This window comes from Haliaeetus leucocephalus, unplaced genomic scaffold (genome assembly GCF_000737465.1).
Source record: "Haliaeetus leucocephalus isolate CR32 unplaced genomic scaffold, Haliaeetus_leucocephalus-4.0 Scaffold240, whole genome shotgun sequence".
Taxonomy (NCBI): Eukaryota; Metazoa; Chordata; class Aves; order Accipitriformes; family Accipitridae; genus Haliaeetus; species Haliaeetus leucocephalus.
The window spans coordinates 9,037,223-9,063,833 of NW_010972676.1; the positions used below are offsets into that span (position 1 = coordinate 9,037,223).

A 26,611-nucleotide genomic window follows, 5' to 3' on the forward strand; every position below is an offset into this window, starting at 1 on the left:
CACAGAGAACTCTGATGTTCAGCTTGGTTTTCAGTGCCATAACAAGTTTGAAGGCACAAGCCTTTTTAAAATTTGCTTTTTTAAACATTGTCATCACTACTACAAATATATATGCCTACAAAGTAAACAGTCAAATTCAAATGCACACTTGACAACAGAATCAGACTTCAGAAGCTTTTTTTTATGGCAGGGAAGAGGGAAAAGAAATTGTGCTGGAACTAATAAATGCAGTTTTGGCATAAGAAGAAAAAAATAAAGCTTGTTAAGCTTCATAAGTGTAGCTTCAGAATATACACAACTACAAAAATTTTCTTCATCACAGGACACATTTAGTCTCCCCTCCCATTTAATCTACCAGCTGTTTAAAATTATTAATTCAGGACTAATTTTCCCCCACATCAGAAAGAATATTAAGTACTTAGACATTTGTCGTGTTGTTCAGATGCAGCTGCTGACAAGCTGAGTCAGCTTAACCATGTACACTACTAAAACAGACTCCTGTCTGGTACCATGAAGTCTTTTATTTTTCAAAATAGCAATCTATTTCATTATTCATGATGGACAGCACTTTAGCACTCTCTGTCTTTAGTATCTTTTTAAACAGCACCTCCCTAAGGAAAGGATTGCTTAAGTCTGTGACATTAGCTTTGGGTGTTTCTTTCCCTGAAGCCCCACAGCTGATAGGCTTATTGAAGGTCTGATGGTGACAAATTCTAAGCACTATCCATGACACTGGTGGTAACTCAGCAGGCCTGAAAAGCTACAGGTACTTCTACAATAGCAAAGTAAGAGATAGACAAGGCTGGTTTTCATGCATGAAAATGCCAGTGATATCAACCCACTGCAGTAATCATGTTTCATTATCTTAATTTTTACCTGGTGCTAGCACAGGAGCCCGTGGTCTTTTGCCGTGTGCTCCGCCGCAAACTGGGGAGCTCAGCAGGTGGTGATTCACTGCGTTTCTTTGTAGATTTTCTTAGACCTATGTAATACGTAAAGAATTGAGAGTAAATCAGTCTTTAAATACACAGCAGTTCTGCAAAGAAATGAAACTTCTGTATACAGGAAACTTCTGTGTAGAATAACAGCCTCTACATACGAACCACAATAAGCCAACATCAGCTTTCAGTCACCTTACACTGAACTGCTACACCAGTAAAAGGAAGGTTCAGATATTTACTTTTACTCATTATTTTGAGGCAAGTAATACTAAACTCCAAGTAGTTACCTAAACACCTCTTCCTACCCTAAACACTACAGTTGTACAAGAGCTTGTAAGTCTCTCATGGTAAACAGATACCACATTATGGGATACACATTTATTATTTTTACATGTTGATGTTCAAAACACTTAAAAAGAGATGCTTTAGCTTTAGATAAAAAAAGAAAAAGAAATAACATTGGGGTGGAGGACAGTGGTGGTTGCACGTCTTTTCCGCCACCTCTGAGTAAATCTGTGCAGCATAAACTTAATCTTCTTCACTAGCTGAATCACAATTTTTAATCAGTTTCATTCACATTAGTATGGCTTAAGAATAACTGCCTTAAATGAAAACCATGCTCGCCTCCAGGAGTCAAGTACTGACAGTGTTGAGATCTGTCATATGTAATATTTGTGTTCTTATTTCAACTACATCCCTTCAACCCCTATCACTGTCATAAGGTCTTCCTTGAGGCAGATAACCAAGCATATCTTCACAGCTTTACAGAAGGAGTTCCCAAGTTTTTAATTTGGAACTATTTGTACTGTTGAAAATTGACCCAACTGATATTAATTTACTTTACGTTATGAAGCCATTGTTCTGACAAATCCCACCACAGAACCAGGTAAATCTTAAACACACAAAAAAACCCCATGCCATACAACATTCTCAGATGATGAGCAAGCTTACTATCAGGCTGAAATACCCCCCAACAGCTTCCAAACCAGCAGGCTGATAATTAAGGTGTCAAAAATTAAAAATCTTTATCAGGCCCAGCTTTACATTTCAAGTCCCCCCCCACCTCTACAAGAAATAAAAGAGAATCCCATAACATTCAATTTGGACACACTATTACTAGAACAGATGTAAATAATTTTGAAAAGATGAGACAGATCACTGCTCCCTCTTCTGGCAACAAAGCAGAAATAAAACGTATTTAAATGTGCAATGGTTTTGAGCACAGTACCTATCAAACTGGCTCCTGTTTATTTCCTTAATCCTAAAACATTCCAGGAATGCTGAGTTGTGGTACTGAGGGATTAAATGATATCTATGCAGCTTCTGACTGGATATTTAAAGGAAAAGGGAAAGTGATTTGAAAAGCTATTATTGACTTGGTCAATAGTCTGTCCTTTCAAACACTGTACTATATTTGACCCAGGAACACAATGATGTGTGCAGTTAAGTTCCATGCAGATGAAGGTTAACCTGATATCCATGTGTTTACCACACACCTGGCTTACTATCTCAAATTTGGCAACCTTAAGATAACAACAAGGTTCTGTATTTAACAGCCACCAAGAACTAAACTGAAGCAGGCCAGCCACTTGAATTTTCAGATGGTCTGTACGTATAGAACAAAATATATAACTTTTTCAAATATTCAAAAAAAGCAGTGGCATTTTTACCATGTATGCTTTCAAACCAAAAATTTAAGCTGAAGTTGCTACAACAGAAATACACGACTCCAACCCTATTTACATACAGTAAGACACTCAGAGGGCAGGGGGGAATAGGAATGTGTTATGAAGTAGAGATACAGACAAAAACAGTTTGAAACACTTGTAGCAGGATCCCAGGCCATAGCTATCTAAGCCTCTAAAGTACTAGAAGTGCACAGACACAACAAAACTCCCTTCATAGGTGGTTATATTTTACAATAGAAAATGCATGCTTTAACTGGCACTAGGTATAGCACTGTATTATTCCACAGATAAAACGTGTTTACGACTCTTGAGTTCATACTGCACACATGGAAGAGTAGGCTACTTGGTACCTGTAACAGTATGGTGAAATTCTAAGTGAGATTAACTTATTTCTCTAAATGTAAAGCAAAAGTACATCACCCTGTTGCAGTAGAGTTCACTGAAAAAAATATACAAAAACATTTTAATTCTTTATGTCAGCATGCCACTTACTACTTCAAATGTATGGGTACTTTTTTTCAAGTAGTCAGACCTAAATATTAAGTAACTTCCTATCAGCTTAGTAATAGGCTATCAATGACACACCACACATCCACTGTAAGTGAAGTAAGATTGACTTAACTTGTATCAAAATAGGATTTCTGCTAAGGGCAAACGTTTCACAAAACAGCAGAGATAGCTTAACAGCTTACTGTTGTTTAACAGTATGGTACACTCATTCATGTCTTATTGTCCCTAAACAAATCCCAAGATGCACAAAGTGCACACCTGATACACTTTCTTGCTCTATTGGTATTCTGCCAGTTTGGTCAGCTGAGTTTGCTTAACACAGGTCAGATGAGCACAGACACCATGAAACAGTAGGGCAATGAAGCTGTGAAATGGCTTGTCCTTTTCTGTAAGAGGCATTAAATAGCTGAGCCATCTCTTTAAACTGAATTACCTCAGTAAGAGGGTTTTAGAAAATTTAAAGAGTTACCCAGTTATTGCTTGGTGGATGAGCTGCAGAATACATCACAGCCTGAGCACCCAGAAGAGTTGAGCTCATTTTCTCCTGCTGCTCAGGAAGAATGTTCTACTTGTCAGATCTTTTTGCATGTTTCTCTTTCCCCAAGTCTTTACTTCCCTACCTCTGATGTATCTAACAGGGCACATATGAGCTTCCACCTCCCTCTATTAGTTTCAAAGGCTAAAAAGGAAGTTAAGACTTCTCAGAGCTCATTCCCTTCCTGCTGTTCAATGCCACTCTCTGCCCTTGAAGTTTGTGGTTTAAGAAGGCTTCTTATGTCAATTTTACCACCCGCATCTTTGGCAAATCCTTTTGAGTCTTCCCAACACCATAAACTCAGGATTGCTAATTTCTTCAGCATAGAACCAAACCTTCTTCCTTTCACTTGCATTGTTGTCAAAATTTGATCTCCCCCTTAACACATTGCCAGTGTGGCCTCGTGAAAGTTAGTCCTGTATCTATAGGATCTGCAGGAGGCTAACAGTCCCAAACCTTCACTGGTAAATAAGGCACAACCAGCAGAGATGGGATCACGGATGCCCTGTGACTGCCTGATGAAGGAAAGCACCAGTCACACTGCCACAGAAAGACAGAAAGGCCTTTCAGGGGAATTAGTGCTGAATAAACAGCTTCTGGAGATGAACATCAAACCATTTCTGTAATACACAGAGCTATCATCAAGAGATCTGTTTCAAACAGCTAGTAAGAGTTGTGAACAGAGATGGACTTTCAATAAACCAAATGAAAATTGGGTTTAGGCAGTTCATATTCAGCGACTGCAAAAACTTCAGATGTAAACTTCAGAATTAAAAGCAGAGGCATAGGTTTCCTTATGGCAAACAGATATATTGCTTATGCCCTGACATCATCCTATTTGCATGCCAAACACTCATGTTAATGACTCAGAAGGAAACAGGCTAAACCTGAAACAGCACAGACTAACAGAAATCAAACAAACAAAAAAAAAATCTTAAGAACACCTTCACATTTAAGTGTGTTTACTGGACAGCATTTTTTTTTTTAAGGCTTTTTTTGTTGCTTGAAAGAAACAAGTTCTGTATGCAGCTATACTGCATTCACTTATTTTAAGTCTGAGTGTATTACCCAGGCCAAAACAAAGTTAGTCAAACTTTCACAGTGCATAACCTGGAAAGCCTTTTATTTGCAGTTCAGAAAGATTATCAGTAAAGATTTACTTGTTAGCACTAGAAGTTTAGACTTCAGGTTGGCTCCTGTGCTGGGCTGCTCTCCTCCTCACACAATAAAGATAGGGTGAAAATAGCTGTGGCAGGGGACAGCAAGATGACCTCCTGTGATTCTAATACTCCACTATTCCCCTCCCTCAGCACCAAACCACATCCCCAGCTCTTGATTATAGCTCCACACTGCCCATCACCACAATTAAACCAAGTATTTCAAAGCTAGTCATCTTATTTCCTCAATCCTAAATCCACAACTCTAAGGCTCTAACAACCATCATGCAGACAGCACTGTCATCCACAATCCCAAATAAACTAATTCAGAGCTATTTTCAGACTCTTTTCTCCCTCACCTCTGCCAAATCCCTTGAAGCCAAGAGTTATACACCATTCATGCCCTGTGTTCACCTTCATGTGGCTTTTCAGTGTATCCCAATAATCTCTCCAGCCCCGCAAATCTTAAACTATTAGGTAGAGGCTTCTCAGTCAGAGACAGCTACCCTAAGTTACCCTGCTCTCAGCACTGTCCCAGCCATGATTGCCAGCTTCTTCCTACTTAATGGCCACAAGACACTACACAAAACACAGTAGAGATTTCCCTAATAATGGAGACATAATTAAGCTTGTTTTTATATTGTTACATAATCAGTGAGATGACCCAATTCACAACATTGAAAAAGCTCCTACAAAATATAGGGTTTGAAAGGGATGTGAACATAGTCAAATCAAGAGAGCAAAACAAGAAACTTGTTGTCTAGCCTGTTTTTATTCTTCCAACAAATTCTATAAATGTTATTCAGTGACATCACTGCTCAGTTACACAGTCTGCTATGTCACCGAAGACTCTGAAAGTCACCTTGGCTGCATTTAACACTTATTAATTATCCAGTGAGGACTGGACAAGAAACCTCAGGATATTCCCCTCCAATATGTGAAAAGCTTCTGCAAAAATTGCAACCCTGTCTCTCCTCATTCTTCTCTTCAGTAGAGTAAGCCAGCTCATCTCTTCTAGTTTTTCCTTCAAAGATCACAACTACTAATAATCCTTCTTCTATTTCCTGAATGGCAATACTTGGAAATGAACAGCATTGCATTTGCTTAGAAATGACTGACTGTATGTTAGCCAGAATAATCTCCCCTCTCCTCCCACTTCTCTTCCTAGAGCCACTCCCCCCCATCATTTTTCCTAAAGTTTTTGCAGCTCCTTACAGTTGTTTTTTATTTATCTCCCACTAGTTCTATAAGCCCTATTGCAAATTTCTTCAAGCATCTGTTTCATATTATACCCCTATATAAGCCTACTGAGTTTTAGCTTTCACTTTCTACACAGGATTACTATGACTTCTAAGGACATGTCTCCAGCCAGAGGGGTGTACACCTCAATAATTTATTCTAGATCACTGTTGGACCTACAGCTTTAGAAAGCTTTAGGGGTGTCACTATTTGTGTGACAAATCACTTCTGCTCACTTATCCTCCAAGGGTACTAGCTTGCTACAGAAAATAAATTTGAACTTACCCATTCTTCCTTAAAGAAACCTACCCTGGAGGTTTATTTTCTTAATATTTTCTTGACACTTCGCAGCATTATCCAAAATGCCTATTTTGTTAAAACATTTCAAATTTGCACCAATATTTTCAAGTTAGCAAAGCTGTATGACAGACAAGTCTTCTCTTTTTTTAAAAAGGCTAAGCTAACAATAGTTACTATTGATTCCAAGATCACTTCAATCTGTTGTCAAAGAACTCTAATCCACTATTTGAAAGGTTGAGACTATTTGAAAATATCATAGTTTAACACTTTTCTCCTATTCTAGGTCGAGTTCTTACTTAGTGATATTCAGTATAATCACTTACTCTGATCAATGGTATTCAATATAACCACCACTGGAATAAGTTTTGGTGTAATCTACAGTAAAATAGAGGCATTAGACACTTTAGACTTCCTAGTCTCACCTGTTAGTGCCCCCCCCCCCCCAATTGGGATACCATCTAGAGAAAGTAACTTTAACCTCTACTGGTGTCTAGAAATGTCTCTCACCATGCTTTATACCCCTTACCTGTGACTTTTTTATACATACGCACATACCTACAAGTCCATACCAACTTGGTTTTGTGACATACCTAAATGTCTTAGTTCAACTTAAGTTTATCTTTTTGCAAAAGATGACTTTCAGGTCACAGAAGAGCTAAAGCTAGTCGAGCTGGCTTTCTCAGTACATTCTTTGTGGAGACAGTCTAGGCTCATCTTCTCAATGCTGTTTTTCAAGCTACTCAACACACCTCCCCTCACATTGTGCTATCCCACCCTTCCCCTTCTCACTCCTTGCTGAAGTTTTGTAACTTGTCACATAAATTACTCTCTGCCTTCACCTTCTCGTTGTTCACTTGTTGGAGGTAAATTCTTTCTCCTCCCTGTTGCTTTTCTTCATTAAAAAAAGTTGCCTGTAACAAGGACAGACTTAGCTAAGAACTTGTTGGTCAGTCCCATTCTTGCCCGATTCCTACCCACTTCCGCCTCACTCCACCCTATGCAAATTCAGAGTTTTTACTCTGGAATTCATCACCCACTAAGTCTTGAACCATGGAGTAAGTAGATAAAGCCTTGCTAAAGAGGTCTCCCCCTACCTCAGTGCCATTCTTCGTCAATTAGGTTAGGTCATTCCAGAATCAATACTCCAGTCATGCAAGTTATCCAAAACAAGCCTGTTAGGTCAATCAAATCTATTTTGATTATACAGGAAGACATCCAGTTGCTCTTGTTTATTTCACGTATTTCCTGCATTAGTATTAGCTACGGACATAGCCCAGTTGGGACAGGCTACTTATGATCATGCCTAGGTAAAGGACAACAGCAAACAAGCTTAGGAATCCAACTTCTTAAATCAAGTTTTAGACAATACATGCTATAAGTAAATCATACAGTACACAAAGGCAACATAATGCATTTAAAAAAAAATTTTGTCCAAGGCAACAGAGCTACAAGCATATCTGCGCAATAGCAAGCAGGTGCTCTGCTTGGAGTCAGCCTATATTTCTTTGTGACAATATCCAAGAACAGTACCTGCTATTCAAGTTCAGCACCAGAGAGAGGACATACTTTTAAGAACAATTTAAAAGATAAAGTGACTAACAGGCACTAGGTACACTAGGTTTAAAAGATTACTGTTCTTAAAGTAACATCAGAGATTCTCACAACAAGGAAAAATTAGGAAAGTGGGCTTGAAACAAGAAACCACATACTATCTACTTGTTTTCTAGCATTTATCATCCCCACTTTGGGACAGAAAGCTTAAGAAAATGAGGAAAAAAAAATCTGACAGGAGGAATATAATCAAGAGAGTTTTATAACATGTATGTCCCCATCAAAACATCCAACTATTTTGCATATATTTTATTTTAAAAATTGATTTGCAAGACAGATCCGCAGTTTAAACTTATAGAACACTGACTGTACTAAATCACTTGCTTTAGCTGTAAAGAGTTCCAGTCACAGCTTTACTTAAAAGCTCAGCAGAACACACTAAAAGTTAATTTCTCTAAAAAGGTCCCAAGAAGCCTGAAAACAACAGAACTATTTGTTTAGAGGACTTGATTTTAAAACATACATGCTTATTCTTTCACGAAAGAACAACTTACTTGCTAGCTTAGCCTGTAGTCCTGAAGGTCCAGGTTTTGATGTCTCTGACTTTGAAGAGCCTGGTAGAGACAGTTTTGTTTTAGGGAGACTGACTTTTGGGCTGAATCGAGCAGCCCAGTCAAACTTTGAAGAGCCACCTGTTTTACTCGGTTCTTTGTCCCTGCTACTCCTTCTTGGACTGGGGCTGGATGCAGAACGGGAACGTCTAGCCTTATTCTGGTCCTTTCCCTGTTTCACTCTGGCACCCTGAGGAACAGCAGAAGAAGCAGAGGCAACAGCAGAAGAGGAGGAGGATGTGGAAGCTGAAGAAGAAGAATCAGTGATGGTGCTACACCCAGCTTTGGCTGAGGTCACCGATTTTGAAGCCAGCTTGGAGAGTTTTGCTGACTTCTCTTCAGCGCCAGTTGATTCAACTGCTGAACCACTCTTTATACAAGACAGATTCTCTGTCCTTTTCCTTTTCTGACTTCGGGAGCTACCAGCAGCTCCACCCTTTCTGGTGTGAGCCTTACTTGTTGATGGCAATTGTGTAGACTTGGGCTGTTCTTGGTCTAAGTGTCTTCTCTTAGATTTAGTATGTGGCTTGTTAGTTTCCAAGGAAGTTTCAGTGTGTTGAAGTGCTTTGGGTTTTTTAGCAGAGCTAGGAGAATTGGTCCTCCTGTAATCTGGACTAGCACTGCGTTTAACTCCTCGAGAATTGTCTTTCTTAGGCACTTGCCCCGTTTTTTGCTTTTCTGAAGTATTGACTCTCTCTGGATCTTCTTGTTGTGGTATTAAAATGGCAGATGAACTACAGCCTCTGTAGAAGCAAGCAGGAACAGCATTAGTGTTGAACTCAAGAAACCTCACAGTTGCAACAGTTTTGCAAGAAAAATGTCAGCATTCTCTAATAATAAATAAAACCATAGGTAAGGAACACTTGATTACCAAGTTTACATTGAAACAAGGAAAAAAACCCCCATGCTTGTATGAGAAAGTCATACTGTGAATCTTTGCTAGCATGAAAACTAAAATAAATTCCAAAATAAAAGCACAGTACACTGCTTTTTTTAAAGAGGAAGATAGTAAAATTTATCCAAGTTCCCTCCTATCTGTTTTTTTTTTATAGATGCATCAAACTGATTAATCAAACTGATTAAAAAGAAAAAAAAAAAAACAAGCCATGAAGCTATTATCCAAATGTTTGAGAACATAAGTTCCACAAGAGAATAAGGAGTGTTCAGTAATGCATAACTAGTCATAACTGGATTCTAGTTCAAGGTAGGCTCTTAATGAAAGGATAGTTCCTCATCAATCTTGAAATTGAGGTAATGAATCACACACAAAAATGGCAAAATTTTCAACATGATAGAAAACTGTTCCAGTGTGAATATAGCATAAGTGTATAAAAAGCAGACAAAGCATGGCCAAGATTATTACCCTTGAACACACGCATACTTTAGATTATTACATGTTTCAATTAATATTGAACATTGCTCAGAACTCCTTGGGCAATCTTCCCCCAACATGAAGCAGGAAAAGGGGAGAAAGATCTTGCAAGTATTCCAGGACTAGTTATGCAGAAATAATTTCCTCCCCAGCACTGATGGAATGCTCTTAGTTGGTGAGTTAGAAAAACAAAACATAAACAGAATGTGAAACACTGAAATATATCCACTGAATGCAATACCTAGATTAGTTAAAATGTAGTAGTCATACATATTATAAGAACTCTGTATAACTGGATATATTATACACATTTGTGAAGTGCAGATAACACTAGTTAACATATGAATATGAAGTGCAATTACCTTTTAGAAAAGTGTCCCTTGGACTGCTCAGAAGTAGTATTAGACTGCACTTTGGGTGTCTTTGAAATAGATTTTCTACTCTCAGGAGGGCTATGTGCCTTATGTTTTGCCTGCCCTAAATGTGACCTGTCAGCAGAAAGTCAAAACAGAAAGCTATCAGGATTCCAAGATACAGATACAAACCTGTAGGTGGAATTATCATTTATTTTTTGGACCATTTACAAATATTAGTTTACAGCTTCAAACCTTTCCATATCAACCCCTAGCATTAAAGCAATATTTCAAAACAATCACCTGGTGCAGTCACAAATCACTACCAGTGTAACTGTTCTGTAAAGCACACAATTATTTAGTCATTTTAAATGAATAAAACATCTTCTCACACCTGAGCTGTGCAGATAAATTCAAATTTTTCTGGTGTGTAAGAGTACTGAATAATTTACTTAAGCACTAAGCTAGCACAGTAAGGCACAAGACTAGAACACCTGTCAAAGACCTCTTCTCAGAAATGGATATATACTCATCAACTTCAAGATTCTACGCATTAAGACTTTATCCAGTTATGAGTGTTTACAAGTTTGTCTCTGCTCTTCAGTTTAAGAAAATCAAATGCTCTGAAAGGGAATGCAAGCAGTTCCACTTGATAGGAAAGCTCAACCCTGCCGGTTATTTTCTGGCTGCAGATCCACCAATTCAAAGGTTTGAGAGCTGTTTGGTAACAGCTGAACAGGAACGAAGAAATGCATGCTACCAATGAAGGCAGTTGGATGAGACGGGAAACCTGTGATGTTAGAGAAAGTAATGAGTTTCACATAGATAAGATACAAGAGGTCTTCCTAGTAGCTTTCAGCTGCATGCAAAAAAATGGTTTATTGTACGTTTCCTGACTCACCAGGAAAACTCTACTGCTCATATCCTACCTATGCAGAAACTCCAAGCACTGCTAACTTCTAGTGAAATCTCATACTAGCCTAGTATTAATGATGGAAGAACCAACATTTCAAGGTTAAAGAACTGCTGATTATATGTTTATATGCTATTAACCTATGCTATCTAGTCCTTTGAGTTGAGCTATGCAAATATCTTTGAATCATATGGGGGAAAGGGGAGAACTATAGACTTTGGATTTAAGTGTCCTGCTCCAACCCATGACCCCAAACCCAATCCATGACCCCAAACATTAAAAAGTTTAGGCCAAAAGAGTAAGTGGAAGAAGAGGTGGAAGAAGAGGTAGAAGAGTTCCACAAGCTTTCATATAGCTTCTTCCAACCAAATGCCAGAAATCTAGTAGCAAAGGCAGAGCTAAAGCCTGCTATTGACCAGAAAGTTTCACCACCCTCTTAAGGATTTCAACACAAACTTAAACATAAACCTTATAAGGAAAAAAGTACCAAGCATAATGACCTAAGTGATAACCACATGATAATTTGCTTACAGAGTCGAAATGGTAAAACTTCAGTAATATGACTGTTTTTCTTGATAACTTTCCTTCCTCTGTTTTCTTCCTAAGTATTCTCATTTAGTCAGTTACTCAGATGAATGCACCTACACAGCACATATTCAAAACATTTCCTGTGGCTCATCTTTCTAAGAGCATAACAGTCTTAAAAGATTAAATTAACAGCATCTTCTCCATACTCCAGTAATTTGTTTTTATTTCTCATACTAAAAGAAATCACTTTTACTATCAAAAGCAAGCAAAATAGAAGTTAGATCTTCAGTGCACAATAGCAAACTCCATCAAGGTAAACTTGGCAATGTTTCACCTAATCCTAAGTATTTGGATTTTCCTTTTCCCAACAAAAGATTAAGGCGTAAAATATAATTTTCCCCCTGAAATGTTTTTATTATGGGAGTAACAGACGTTATTACATAATTTACACTTGGCAGGAATCTAATTTTTTTATGTAAGCTAACTGATCAGGGTTCATTTATTCTGAAGTATATTTTAAAGGTTATTTTCCTTTAAAGATTTTTGTTTTGCTTTAATTAGAACTAGATTCAACTTAGTGTTTTAAGTATTCACAGAACAAATAATTGAAGATCTTTTCAACGAAAATATGGCTAAAGCAAAACATCAAGTACTTAAATCATGCACTGAAGAGTTTCCACTTGTTCCAGGCTTCCCCCCTTTCACCTTTAAACCCTTCAGGTTCTTACAAGTTTTACAAATACAATTTCATAACAATGTCCAATTTATGTGGACCAATAAAGCTACAACCATATCCTGGGGACTGTGAATACTGTATCATGCAGACTATTTGCATTTGCTTTATTTTCTTTATCCATCAAACTACCAGTAGAAATAACACACATAGCCAGAGCAGAAAGGTTACACTAGAAGCATAACAAATAGGGAATCAAAACTGATGAGAATATTTTTAAATTTTATTTTTAAAACCCTAATGTGCTCTCAACTTCTCATTCTTTGAGTCTAATCATTCACCTTACATGTTGCAAAGAGAAGGTACACAAGACAATAGCAACTGTACAGGCAGTAGCAGATCAGTTAAAAGGAGCATGACATTAACTCCCCTTCTCTAAGATTTATATGATGGCAAGCAGACTGACAATTTGGAGAGACTGCAGGATTAAGTTAAAACAACTTTAACTATGCACCAACTAACAAATATCATTGTCCCAATTTACATTAAGGATGTAATAGCTTGCTTAAGGTCTCGTTAAAAGTTAACTTACATACAAAGGTAGTTAGAATAGTCTGATGAGCTAGAAACAGAAAGAGTAACGCTTGGAGAACTAAGTGCTATGAAAGGTACGTGGGCAGCTAGAAGATTGATTCTTGTTAAAGGTTGTAAGCTACCCATACTTTCGCCCATGATTTAAGGCTTTTAACTTGCAACTTAGCCAGTTACAAGCTCTTGATTCTTTTCCATTAATGTATTGTTCACTCAGAAGCGTCATTTAAACAAATATTCTAGCAACAAGTATTTTGAGATGCTAAGTCCCTCATTAATGATGAAAAATGATAAGCTAAGTATTTATGAGCTTGTGTTTGTCCACTTCCATTCACAGGGGCAGGTCCAGGAAGACTGAGCACTTGCTGCACCTTTAAGTGGCTTTGGTTTGGTTTTTTTTTCTTGGGGTTTGTTTTTTGTTTTTTCCTTGTGTTTTTTTTTTCCCCACAACTTAAAGACAGTTTCATAATCGACTCCAAGGCTTCACTCAACTGGACAAAGCTGTCTGCTGATACACATTTTAATTCACAGGATGAGACTCAGTTTAGAGTAACACACATACAGAAATTGATAAGTGACCCACCGTTTAGTTTGCAGTGTTTATGTAAACAAATCTCATGGAAACTGCCAGCCCTTAGCCTTCCCTAGCAAAATCATAATAAAGAACCAACTAGAACCTGTCCTCAAAGAGTTACTCTGTGCATATTAAAAAAAAAACCATGACTTTTGAAGTTAGTTCATAAACAAAGTGTTTCATCCAAGTCATGTTCCTCAGCAGCTGAGCGTGAGGTATTAAATGCTTCCAAACACAAAGTCTACAAAACTAAACATGCTTTTACTTCTGTCAAAAGTGAGATTAAAAAAAAGCAATAGCACAGATGAAATAACCTGTGTAAAAAAACCTTACTTTCTCTCCCTAGAAATACTCTACCATCTTCCCCACCAATTCAAACAAATTTAGGTTTTACACCAAATCTCAGGTAAGATGTTAACAGTTAATGCATTATAAATCCTGTTCAGAACAAAAGTAGTATAACTAACAAAAGCATTCTTCTTGCTTTAGTATTTGAAAAAGGTCAGTCCAAAGTGTCTTCCAGATCCTGCTTATACCAATGCCCTCTATGCAGCTAACAAGGATCTCTCATTTCTCATTTAGCCTTCAATCCCAAATGCACAAGAACATATATATATTATAATCCAAAATCTTATAATTTCTATAAAATATCATACTTTCATACACAACTGCAAGAGCATAGCAGTCATTTATGTCAAATTTATATCCTACTTAAATACTGCTATTCCTAAAGATTTCAGAAGTGCCAATATGCAGATTAAAAAAAAAGCGCCACTGTCATTTCATGCCACTAAAAAAAATTAAAACATTTTTGCAGCACTAGTAAATAGTTCTTAGTACAGAGGACCACTTCCATTACTCCATACCAATACACTGAAACATTGCTCATAACTGAAAGGAACAGTCAACTGCACCACTTTCAGAAAAGATCTTATTGTGTGCCTCACAATATCGCTTCCAAATTGCTCCCATTCAAAGTAAATACTATGGCATCACTGGGAACTTAAGCCACAAGGGCACAATTCTTCAACACACATGGTGACAATGTGGATAGAGTTAAGAAAGTGACAGTAAGTACCTTCCACCCCCTTCTCCTGCCCCCATGAAAACAGTGCTCTCATTAATGCATCTGCTTCCCACTCTTCTTTGGTTCACTGCTGCAAAAGGAACCTTTAGTATCATTATTGCTTCCTTACAAACCTGCAAAGAGTCATCTTTCAGTGGAAAGAGCTGGAAGACGTAGTTCAGACAAGAGTTCACGCTGTACAAATAGGAAGGTGCCATCGCAACTGTAATTCTAAATTAGGAGGATAACACTGAATACTTTTCAATCTGGTAGTAAAGCCAGTAAGAACTGTAATATCCACAAGAGCAAAAAGTCATCCAAAGCACAAAGTTACTTCACTTCACAAAAAGTGAAGAATCGCATTAGTCCAACTTCACCAAGGCCAGTTTGGTTATGTGCATACACAGAGGGGAAAACAAACAGTTCACCAGTTTATACACCTGCTTTCAAACACACATCCCTTGCATCCTTTAGAGAAAAGCATACATCATAGACAATTAGTTTACTTCCAATTTGTGCTGCAACAATCTTTCTACACTGTCTGTGAACCTAGTAACATTGTTTGTTTTTAAACAAATGCAACTGTAAAAATCAAACACTCAAAGCTCATACCAAGTTACTATGTTGAGTGCGAAATAGCTAGCAAACTCCAGCAGAAAAAAACATCACACACTTCCCCCACTCATTTTGACTGAAAGTATTGATGTTATTAGGGTGACATCAAATAAGCCCAGTCTAGAGGAAAATGGGTTTGTATTCTTGCTTCTAGTTTAAGCCAAATCTGCCAGTATTAGATGTCACAGGAGGAAGATTCTGCACTTAGGTTTTACATACTAGACCAGAGAGGAGTTTGGAATTTCCAGTCTTCATGCCAGTGAACAGTGGCTGCTCAGCAAGTTAAATCAATAAACTTTTAACAAAAGACCTTTAAGCTGCAAAAGGGTCAAAGACTATAGAAGGACTGGCATTAGCATTTCAGCTTGGAAGTGATATAATTCTCCAACCTCTCTCCTTTTTAACACCTTCCTCAACTGAGGTTTATCATAGTGTTTACTCCAGTCAGAACGTAAGACACAGAGGCAAAATTAATGCTATTACAAAGCCATTTGCCTATACTACCAATGGCTATACGACCACTTGCTTACATTAGATTAGTGGACTTCACATCCAAGTCTGAAATTACAGTATGAGTGACAAAGTGCAGAAACTCTCCAAGTTTTTGTCACTTAATCTGTATTTTGAAAATGTGTGCACCTTAGCAACAAGAAAGCTTTAAGAAAAAAAGCTGTTGCATTTCCAACATTTAGAAAGCTATTTATACAAAGCAGAAATGTAATCAAGTACACAAGTTCAGACAGTATCGAAACTTGTCCTTGCTTGAAGGGTTATGATTGCATATCTATGACCAAAGTGAAGTAACCTTCTCCAACACTTTATAAGGTGTGGCCCTTAAGTTTGCTTATAAACTTTGTGGCTAATTTTAGGCATGAAGCAACAACCTCCTACAGATTCACATTACTGTTTAATTCCCTCTACAACACAGGGTTTTTTGTTTTGTGTGGGGTTGGGGGTGTGTGGTGTGTGTATTTGTGTATTGGTTTGGTTTTAAGAAACACATGTATCTAAAAGTGCCTGAATAAAATCTCATACTATCTGTACAACTACATCGAGTAGATCAATAGAAGAAAATTTGTGAAGCACGATAGTTGCCATTAAGGACCAACGTCCACCATCTATGCATTTCAGTGATTTCTACTTCAAAGCAGACCAAATTACAACCACAAGCAAGCAGGATGCATGAACTGCTCTCCTAGAGCACAACTTCGGGTTTAGTTTCATCCAAGAAGATTACAATTCAAGTGCTCCAAGACCATTCCATGATGTTAGCCAAAGCACAGCAGGTGAGGATGGCAGTTTTGCTTCAGGAGAACATTCCCAACTAAAACATTAACATAGATGCATCCTAACTTCATAGTTATTTGCACAATACAAGCATATTACTGAAACCACTCTTCCCACAGTTCGTCCATTCTATTTAAATGATTTTACAGCTGACAATGAAGAGTTTCACTTCACAGATGACAAACACAAGAAAGAGACTGGAAGTAAGTTAGTGTCTAAAGTGTCTCCAAAAAACTAATGTAAGAAAAGGTGTGTTTGCTGGGGGGGGGGGGTGGGAGGGGGGGGGTTTGCTTTTGCGTTGTTTTGGGGTTTTGTTTTTCAAATATAGCAGCCAAAGCAGCATATATCACCAGAGTAGAGCAAGGCATAATGAAGAAGGTGCATCAAGCTGTGAACTCTTGACCCTCCTATGTACTGTTCAGCAGCAGAACTAGAACAATAGCACTGCATGCTAGATGTGTGGAAGGATGAATCCTGAAGTTTGTGTTTAAAGACAGGCAACCAGAATAAGTGACTGTTATCTGAGAGCCTGTCTTTTTCCATTTCATCTACAAATTTTTCAAGGACCTGATAGATCTGTCTTAGATTGCTCCTTGTACAGTAGCTATTTCTGCCCAGCAGCTTACTGAAGAGGAGATACAGAAGACAGTAAAAGAAACTTAATTCATTATAAAGTTTCTATTAACCAGCATGCTTTATCCAGGCCTTTCATATGCTTTGCCAGCCAAAAGTGCTTGTTCAGAGATGGAAAGGCAGGGGAGGTCCCGTTCTAAAGAGCCTGCATTTTCAGAGGAGTGTAAGCTTCCATCCACTTTACTTAAGCAAAGAGCTTTGGTTCTGATAAAGGTCTAACATAGTTCAGGAGTGCAATACACTCTTGCTCATAGAACTCTGACCAATACAGATTTGGTGAGAGGTGGAAGAAGTACAGTCATTTAAGACAAGCTGCATCTTGCATCATTGTGTGATAGCATAAGTAACAGATCACAATACACCAAAACACTGGATGAGTAACTTTCTTATAAGACAATAGTGCTACCCCTAAAATTCTTCAATTTGTCTGACTCGCTGTAGAGCTTCTCCCTGGCATTCTGCTATAAAATCTGAATAAACAGTAGATATCCAAAGAAGAATCCCCCACTCCACACCCAAATAAATCACCTCTAATTCTTTATTCTAGGGAGAGGGTTATCTACCCCAGGTCAAGTTCAGTGTAAAATGAAAGAGATGGTTGGGCAATATCTAACTTAAACACCCATTCAGATGTAGAGATAACACAGAATAGACAGAATGGAATGAACAGTTCACCATGCCTCAGTTAAAAGAGGAGTATTCTCCAAAAACAATTCTAGCTTGCAAAATAATCAGCTACATAAGGTAGCAACTTCCTTCTCCTTATGCTACAGAAGCCCAGGACAGAAGCCTTGTGTTTATCATGTGCTTTTCCATTTGTACAGTAGAGACTAGTTTAGAAAAAGTGCTGCATTTCACAGTTAGAATTATTCCCCTCAACATTCCTTAGAAGAACATCTAGCCTCCTTCATCTATTCAACAGTGACCTTGTTCTCAGATGTTATACTAGTAAGAAATACACCTCATATTCATTATACGTTATAGCCTGATTCCTTCGTAGTAAAAAACTTCATTTTGTGCCACTGACCTGCAATATTTTAATACTCTTATACCAAAAACCCAAGCCCAAGATACACATATTCAAACAACTGCACCAGTAACACCTCTGAGGAAGTAGAATACAGACAGATGCTGCCTACCATGACACTATAACCTTTCTTCATTAGACTACTATTTTAACAAAATTAAAGGAAAACTTATCATACAGGCTTCACTCAGATGAAGACTCTTAATTCCTCAAAGGACATGGCAATAATTACACAGTCAGCATCCATAAGGAAGGTTCAAGAATCTTCTTTGTTCTGCATTGTAGGGGCAACCACTTACAGAACAAACACAACCTGGTCCACTTGCTCACTGGTATAAGTATATTAAAGGATGACAAACATTTTGGTTTTGAATAATTCAAAAGCTGTACAGGATTAATACGCAGTGCAAAGGAACAGAGAGGTGCCAGTTATTCAGTCTTCTCTAACAGGGACACAAATTTTCCCAGACTTCACATACCATAGTCTCCTTGCCCCCCTCACAAGTTTTTATTATCAGGGAAGAAAGAGGGGGAAGTAATTTGTTACTACCTGTGATTTGTGGACTATAGGTCAGTTAAACTTTTCCCCTCATATATCTACTATTGCTATTCTAGCTGAACATGCACAATAGCAACTTTTATCCATGTTTTCATCCCATGCAATAACAGTATGGGTAGCATTTCAGGGGCAAAAAGGTTTTACGCAAGTTTCAGTGCTTGGATTGCAGGGTGGAAAACTTCATTCTCTAATTAAATCACATCAATTTTGCTTTTATACATTAACACACTCATAGATAACAGTCATACCTTCCTCCTACTGCGTCGTCTTGTGGCTGGGCCCCAGCAGTGTTCCTCTGTGAACGTCGCAGTGACCCCCCTGGATTGTTATTAGGCCGGTTGGACATTGGCACCTCTCTCCTGAAGGGACATACCCTTTCTAGACACTATCATTCACTGAAAGACAAGAGAGATACAGTCGTAAGACATGCGGCATGAAGACTCACAGCCATGCCTCAAGAGGCAAATATAAAATGCTATTGTTTAAGCAAAAAATTAAGACAAAAAAACCTTTAAACAATTTTTAGTTAAGACACATGGACCAAGATTCTTCTCAAGAGCATCTGGATCCTTAATACAGAGCAACCAGTATTCAGTATATTGGATTAGGTCCCTTCCAACCCAAACTAGTCTATGATTCTATAATGACACGCTTCCTTTCTGGCAGGCTTCTCTAATTATTTTAAGGAGGCAAGACAACTGCGATTCAGAAGAACCTGTATTTGTCAATATTAAGGAAAAACACGCTAACTAGTAAAACTCAATGCCTGATAGAGAGCAATAGTATTTAAGTATTTTAACTCTAATTGTGGGAGATGACAATGCCAGATTCAGGAATAAGCAGCAGTATCCAACAAGATTACAGAAGTAACTACTGTGCTTTTAAAACAGCTTCTTTCTTTAGTCAGATTTAAGCAACTTTCATTTACATAAAGAAAGATACACAGTAACTCAGGAGAAGAGACCCAGCTATATAAGCAAGAAGTTCTTGCTCATGAGAGCTTAATTAGTGCAAAAGGTATTTGAGACTGAAGAATTAATGACTGTACACAATTATTGGAAAAAAAAAAAATCAATACGATGGCTTTGTATTACTACTTTTGGAACTGCTTTGTGACTGCTAGAGGTCCACAGATATTATTTTGGTAGTTATTTATGGAAGACTACCGTAACACCCAGCTGCAGTCCTCAAACAGAGGTATTTCAAGATCAAGCCTCACTTAGCTCCTCGGTGAAGAGACGTAACTTTTGTATCCTGTGCTAAATTAGTATTTCTATGCAGAGAGCATAGGAACAGAACCACAACCAGCAAATCCAGTTTTACTATTCCTAATTGTGTGGAACCTGGTGAAAAAAAAATTATTTGCAGGTGAAAAGAGCCACAAGAAGGAAAAGAACCCAAGTTTAAGAACACAACATTCTATATTCTGATCCAGTATCTATTATATCTATAGCACAGTAAGCAAGAAGTCTGCCATGAAAAAGTTTAAAACGTTTCAGCTGCATATAACTAAGGCTCAGTTCAAATTTGAATGCCTGCAGTAAAATAACTCTCAGGATCCCAGTTAGCTTGCCAGAAATATTTTAAATAAGCTCTGGGAATCAAATAAGAATACAAGTTAGGCAGAAGTATTGCTATCCATCCTAATCCCCACACCACAGAAGTCAAAAGCATCTTTTGAAAGTTCATGTTCTTTCCACTAAGGGGTCCAACAGAACGGCAGACAGCAAAAACAAAAAGTAGGATTAATTAGCAAATCATTGTCTTCACCTGGTTTTTTTACCTTATGCTTAGGAATTTGAAAGAATATAAATAGAGCATAAAATACACAATCCCACAAAATACAGCTGTTCAATGAACCTCATAGCTAAAAGTCTCGATGACTGGTAAGTTGAGAAAGCTGTAAACCCTACTCCTCAGAAGCTGAGCTTTCCCTCTTCATAATTATTTCTCTTATCCTAACTCCTTAATCATAGCAAATATTCCCACTAACAAAAAGGTTTAAAGCTTTTAAGTAATATATGATACCTTTAGTCTACAACTTCTTATACTTTAGAGCACAAAAGGATATACCGTAGAACAGAAAGAGCCTGCTATAGCTGGAAATTATGCCAGCTTGCTGGTACAGCCAGATTAGTCAGGTTGAGGAGAGCGTAAGTGGTAGCATTCTCTTCAGAGCACACCATAGATGGAAGACAAGGAGCCTAGCATTAACCAGGCTGAAAGTTGACGAAGGTTCCAGCACTGCCTGGGGGGGGTCTAGCTGAAGTTGATCACAGGCACTGTCAAATGCTGTTGTGCATTCTCTCTTATTTCTTTGTATTCAAACACCAAATGAAAAAAAACATCTCTTCATAAACATCGGCAGAGACACATTTTGTGCATTTTCTGAAAAGGGGGAGTAGTGTGCCCTCCCGTACAAAGGTCAACTGATGTTGAAATGGGGTACTAATGTCAAACTATGAGTCATACTATGAAATGGTTGCCATAGATCTATTGTACTACCTCGTATGGACTATAAGAACATGCATTCCAGCAGGTTTCACTCTGCAAAGAGCAGTGCTCACTCTAGAGCTCTGCTAGGTCAGCCACATGCTTTCCCACTTAAGGCCAGTACATGGGCTCCTCCACAAAACACCAGAAGAGTTAGCTGAAGAAGACACCATCACACAGGCAACCCTGGTGCTGTCTAGGGAAACTTTAGTTCAACATTGATCTGTCTGGGTCAGCCAGCCACTTTAAGTAGTCTGTGCTTAGAAATTATACAGCAGTGTGCTGTCACACACATGATAATTTCAGCTGTGTAGAAGAATGAAATGGCAGCTGTTTTATCCTGCAAGGCATCTGTCAAGTCAAGATGATGTCCAGAGTTACCTTCTATATTGAAACCTCTCAACTCAACTGCATTTCTTATTGTGTAGTGTGTTACTATGACTCCCAGTTTGCCTTTGAATACAATGCTGCTTCAAGATTCAGCTATGATCTCTAAGTTAATGTTTTGATGTTAAATCTCACTGCAAGCATCTGAAGCCACACAATACCACGTGCCCAGTTAGTCCAGTAGGGAAGACATCTTTTCAGTGGGTCACAACTGTGTCTTCCACATGCTCGAATGAGAAGAAAAGAGCCCTGAGGTTCCTAAATCTGAACTGTTCTCATTCAGACTTGTCCCGCCATCTGTAAGCCTCACTCCCAGCACTTGGCTTATTCTTTCCCCTCTTTAGATACCTAAATTCAAAGGAGATGCACAACCCAGCAGATCAGCCGAATGCATCAGTGCAGTCCTGTCACACTTCAAGACTATTTCCTCAACTACACTGAGCATTCTCTCCACACCCACAATAAGAAAAAGCTATAACTGTACATCACACCTCTGTGCTCCAGTTGACAGGCTTTGCAATTTGAGAATTCTAAGTTCAGGTCCTCTTCTAGCATAAAGTTTTCTGTAAACAACCCATTTTAGTTAATGTTTCACAACTCCATATTCCTAGCTGTAATGATGCCAAAGCACTGGCCCACAGATGCTCTCCTCATAAGCAGACTGTTTAGATTAAAAACCAGCATTTTAAATAAATCCACAATGTATCTTCTGAAGACATCTAACAGCACTGGCATCTAATTATTATCTTGCATAATATTCTTGAGTTTTAGTAAACACTGTTTGAATACCATTAACAGTCATCTTTGTTACTGTACAGGAAAGCAACTAGAATTATTTTCTGTAGACCTAATGTACCTATTACAAACCCTATAACTAATATACAGCCAACACATTACTTAGAGAGGTTCCACAGGAACACAAGATACAAAAGCCTCCCTTTAACTTGCAGTGAAGCCTTTATACCTTTCTTCTCATGGAAAAGCCAACAGGAAGCGACTGACACTTCTCCATGTCTTTGAAACAAACAGAGGAAACAGACAACTGCAGAAGAAGCCTGTATCAGCTTTTACTTAACACCAAAATCACTCCCTGAAGAATACTGTGAACTGTAATGTAGCCTATTGTGATGTAGGCTACAGAGATGAAAAGAGAATGAGTAAACTTAAGCATTCCAATAGGGTCTAAGGCCACTAAGATTGTAACAAGGCAAACCAGTAACAACCCCTGTAAAAACGGAATTGAACCCTTTCACAAGGAAAGGGCTTCCTTAATCTACTTGGATGAGCCCTAGAACTTATTTGTTTGGGGTGCTTGCTTGTTTTGTTTTTTGGGGGTTTTTTTAAGGTCTTTGGAAGAGTCTTGGTAGTGCAAGAATTTTTCAGGCTCTTGCACTCCGATTTCCTGAATATTTATGGATATGCCTAGCACCTCTGCCTGTAATACTCCATTATAACACCTGTTGTCTGCTTGGAGTTGACCTAAGTACACTGGTCGGCATACTGTCTCTTTTGTACCTTGGCCCAAAAAACCAGTGCCTTACTTAATGCTGCTGCAGCAATCCAGCTTCTCAACATTGCAAAGACTTACTGCCCTGAAGTCAGTATTAGGCAAAAGGGGGGCAAGAATGAAAAGATAGGAGGATGTTTATATGCCTTGTAAGTTCAGAACATTTTCTTCAAGCAATTTGCACATCTTGCCAGCCATAACCCAGAGTTCAGCATACTCATCAGTAAATGTTAAGTCTAAGACTTCAGATTTGTATTCCCTCACTTCAATCTAGATAACATTAATTTACTTATCAACTGTATCTGTGACAAATCTAGTCACTTACAGTAGAAGCAACATTCTAAATATATACACATACAATACACATTTAAGAGTTGAGATTTTAATTGCAACTAAACTGAAGAACTTACTGTATATGGTTCAGTAACTGCTGAATTGTTTTGGATCTACATTACTTCAGTTTAAACTGATCTCATAGCTGCACCTCATTTTTGCTCACTGCTTACAAGGTTCTCCTCACTTACCTACAAACATACACACCTATTTTCTTGCCTTGCAAGCAAGCACTTGCAAGCACTCATTCAATTACTTCTACTATTTCACCAGCTGACTCAGAAATTAATTAAGACAACTCTAGTCCACTTAGTTGCTTTAAACTGAGTCTTGTACAGCTGATTTTGACACAATATTCTTCCTCACTATACTCCCTAAATTCAGTAGTTATCCACTCTGCCCAGTTCTTTTTCAACTGCAGTCCTCACCTCCAAATGTAATTTTCATGTCAAAGCTCCATGCAGGCAGAAGCTTGTATTTTCAGTTTAGCAGCCTCTTGCCCCTTCTGCTTGTAGGAATAGTTCATGGAATAATTTAGGAAGCCGGTACAACATACTGGAGATTTCCTAGAAAAATTTTCTGTGACCTCTCCGGAATTCTCACTAACCCTCCCTTCTTCCTGACAGCACATTTCTATACACAAACAAGGGAAAAAGATACCATCCCACAAGCTGCAAGATGCTGTAAGGTACAGTAAGATGTTTTGGTTGCGTTTATGCAAATCCTGAGCTATTCAGCTGCATGAAAGCATTGAGCCTTAAGGAATGACAAGCTTTTCTTCTTCCAACATAGAAAGAGCAAACTACCACTTATTTTCTTACTTGCTTCCACTTCTACCTTCTCCTCATGAATAGCCATAAGCTGTCTACATGATGTAAAGATGCTAGAATACACTAAGGCTTACATGCTGCGCTGCATCTAATGATGTAAAATTCACATGGTGACTTTTATCAGATTAACTTCTCTTGGTACAGAAACCACAAAAAATTGCACTGAATCATACATTAATTAGGTTGAACTGTATTCTTTTTGTATTCTCCCCCTCCGATGCTAAAGGAAACAAAACAAACAAAAAAAACCTACACACACAGAAATACAGGCACAGACACACTAACCAAAGCAAATTCAGTATATACAGAAAAATCTTCAGGACAAACAAGATCCTACAGCCTCCTAGTACTGTAACATTACCTCACTGCTGGGAAGACAAGACAAGCAGGTATCAAGGAAGTTTCTTCTTAAAATGAGCATGTTAGGTGGTAAGGAAAGAGGTTTCTACACCTCTTCCAGCACAGAATTTCTATAAACTTAAACAGTTGCATCACTTTTATCAGTTCTCTTGGAAGACATTAAGATATTGATGGGAAGACAAGCTGAGTTTAACAGCACACAGAGACAAACTCCTCTGCAGACTGGATGCCTTTTTGATGCAGAGTTCAAGTGGAGTACAAGAGTTAAGTTAGAATCATTATAAAAACCTTGGCTGGAAAGGATCTCTCCAGATCATCTGGTCCAACCTCCTTTTAAAAGATCTTAGATTATGTTAGAGATCTCTCATTCTGCTGAGAAGTGAGAATTTCCAACCACAATGACAAAACATATTCTGAGTTGTGAGCAAGAGGAGAAAGGCAAAAGGTGAATCATGAGAGATACCCTGAAGAAAGGGGAAAGGAAAAAAAAGTCAAAACCATGCCAGATATAAACACATGCAGAGGAGACACTAATAGACTATCAGAAAATAGTATTTTCAGCAGAAGCATTTAGTAAGTCATGCAAGAGATGTCAGTTCAAGTAACCCAAGATCTCAGATCTATGTAGATGTACAGGTGTGCAAGGACACACTCCCCATCCCTCCCAAGGACAACCTCTCTGAGGGGAAAAGAAACAACTCTAGCCCTGTTCCTCACTGCAATCACATATAGCTCAGAAAGCATTCCCTCCCCTTCAGTTCCTCAAAAACACAATCCAGTAACCTGGACTAACATGAAGTAAACAAAATGGGCATGTAAACTACAATTATCAAAGGAGTCCAGTCACTGAACACTTTATAGACTTAGGACTAGCTCACATGTCCATTTTTACACTGGGTAACTTTAGACAATACATAAGCTGTTAGCCAGAGACTGATTTTTCTGAATTGCTGACAGAAAAAAAAAAGCTTCAGCACAATATTCTTCTCAGATTCATTTACAGTGGAAGAGGTTTTTCATTCAGCTACTCTGTAATCATTAGAGTGGAAGCATTTCTTAACCATTTCAAAAATACCCCATATATTAAAAGAGGTATAGATACTGCAGAAAACTTCTCAATACCAGTAGGCCGTAAATGCATTCAAGCTACAGACTCCTGGGGAGGGTGGGGGGGGTGGCTGGAAATCAGTAAAGGAGCAGGAGTTATCCCCTGTTCCACTGACTTTACAACAAACAGCCATCAGAAGATTATAGCAACCTTTGGGCCTTGCTACATTAGGAAGAAGTCAGCTTTCCCTTGCAGCCTTCCAAGAGCTTAGACCTTGCCTTAGCCTTCTAGCTGAGACAGTGGCAATGCAAAGACCACCTTCACAGAAATCAGCAAAACAAGTGGCTAGGAACTTGAAAGGATGTAACCACCAGGTTAAGATTCTCTAGACTGCATCTATGCGTATATGTCTACAATGACCTATAGACAAAGACTTGGAAGAGAAATTCTTGGCAAGGAAGAGGAAGAGAGAAGAGCAAAAGATACCTTCATTTGTGATCTCATGGTTTGGAATTAGGGGGAACTATACTGCTAATTGGCAGTTAGAATATTCATTGCCTGAAACTAAAGATTTACAAGGTCCTACAGGAGATAAGAACACTGAAATGCCTCTGAGAAGATGCACAACACTGCTCACTAGAGGAACGCCCAGGTTGTTAGGACTGTGTGATCCAACAGGTTACACATGCCATCACCCTGAGCCAGCAAAGTAGCACTCTTACCTACTGAATTCTGTCTGGTGAAAGGACTGGAAGATATCTGTGCAAAGATACCATAGCTTGAGAACACAGTGTGGGGAAGTCAAGAGGTCAAATTCTGTTTAAGAAAAAATCTAAATACATGCTATCACATGCTCCAGTGTTGGTAAGAATAGTTTTGTGACAGTGGGAAGACATTCTGAGTTGCAAAAGCTGAACAGCCTCCTCTGCT

At 38.4% G+C, this 26,611-nt stretch overlaps 1 protein-coding gene across 9 annotated transcripts in view; it reads right to left on the reverse strand.

Annotated features, from left to right (window-relative positions):
• Positions 1–26,611, reverse strand: part of TRIP12 (thyroid hormone receptor interactor 12) — an 81,845-nt gene that overhangs the window by 35,415 nt on the left and 19,819 nt on the right. For 7 of the 9 annotated variants that reach the window (XR_774399.1, XM_010568319.1, XM_010568322.1 and 4 more), the window contains exons 2-5: positions 18,972–19,118; positions 10,267–10,392; positions 8,476–9,275; positions 877–982 (exon numbers count right to left, since the gene is read on the reverse strand). Coding sequence is in view for 8 of the 9 variants with exons in the window: in XM_010568319.1 (XP_010566621.1) it covers positions 877–982; positions 8,476–9,275; positions 10,267–10,392; positions 18,972–19,069 (1,130 nt within the window). In the remaining variant the exon portion in view is untranslated. The remainder of the gene's footprint in view (positions 1–876; positions 983–8,475; positions 9,276–10,266; positions 10,393–18,971; positions 19,119–26,611) is intronic. The other 2 variants (XM_010568323.1, XM_010568321.1) reach the window with 1 other exon arrangement.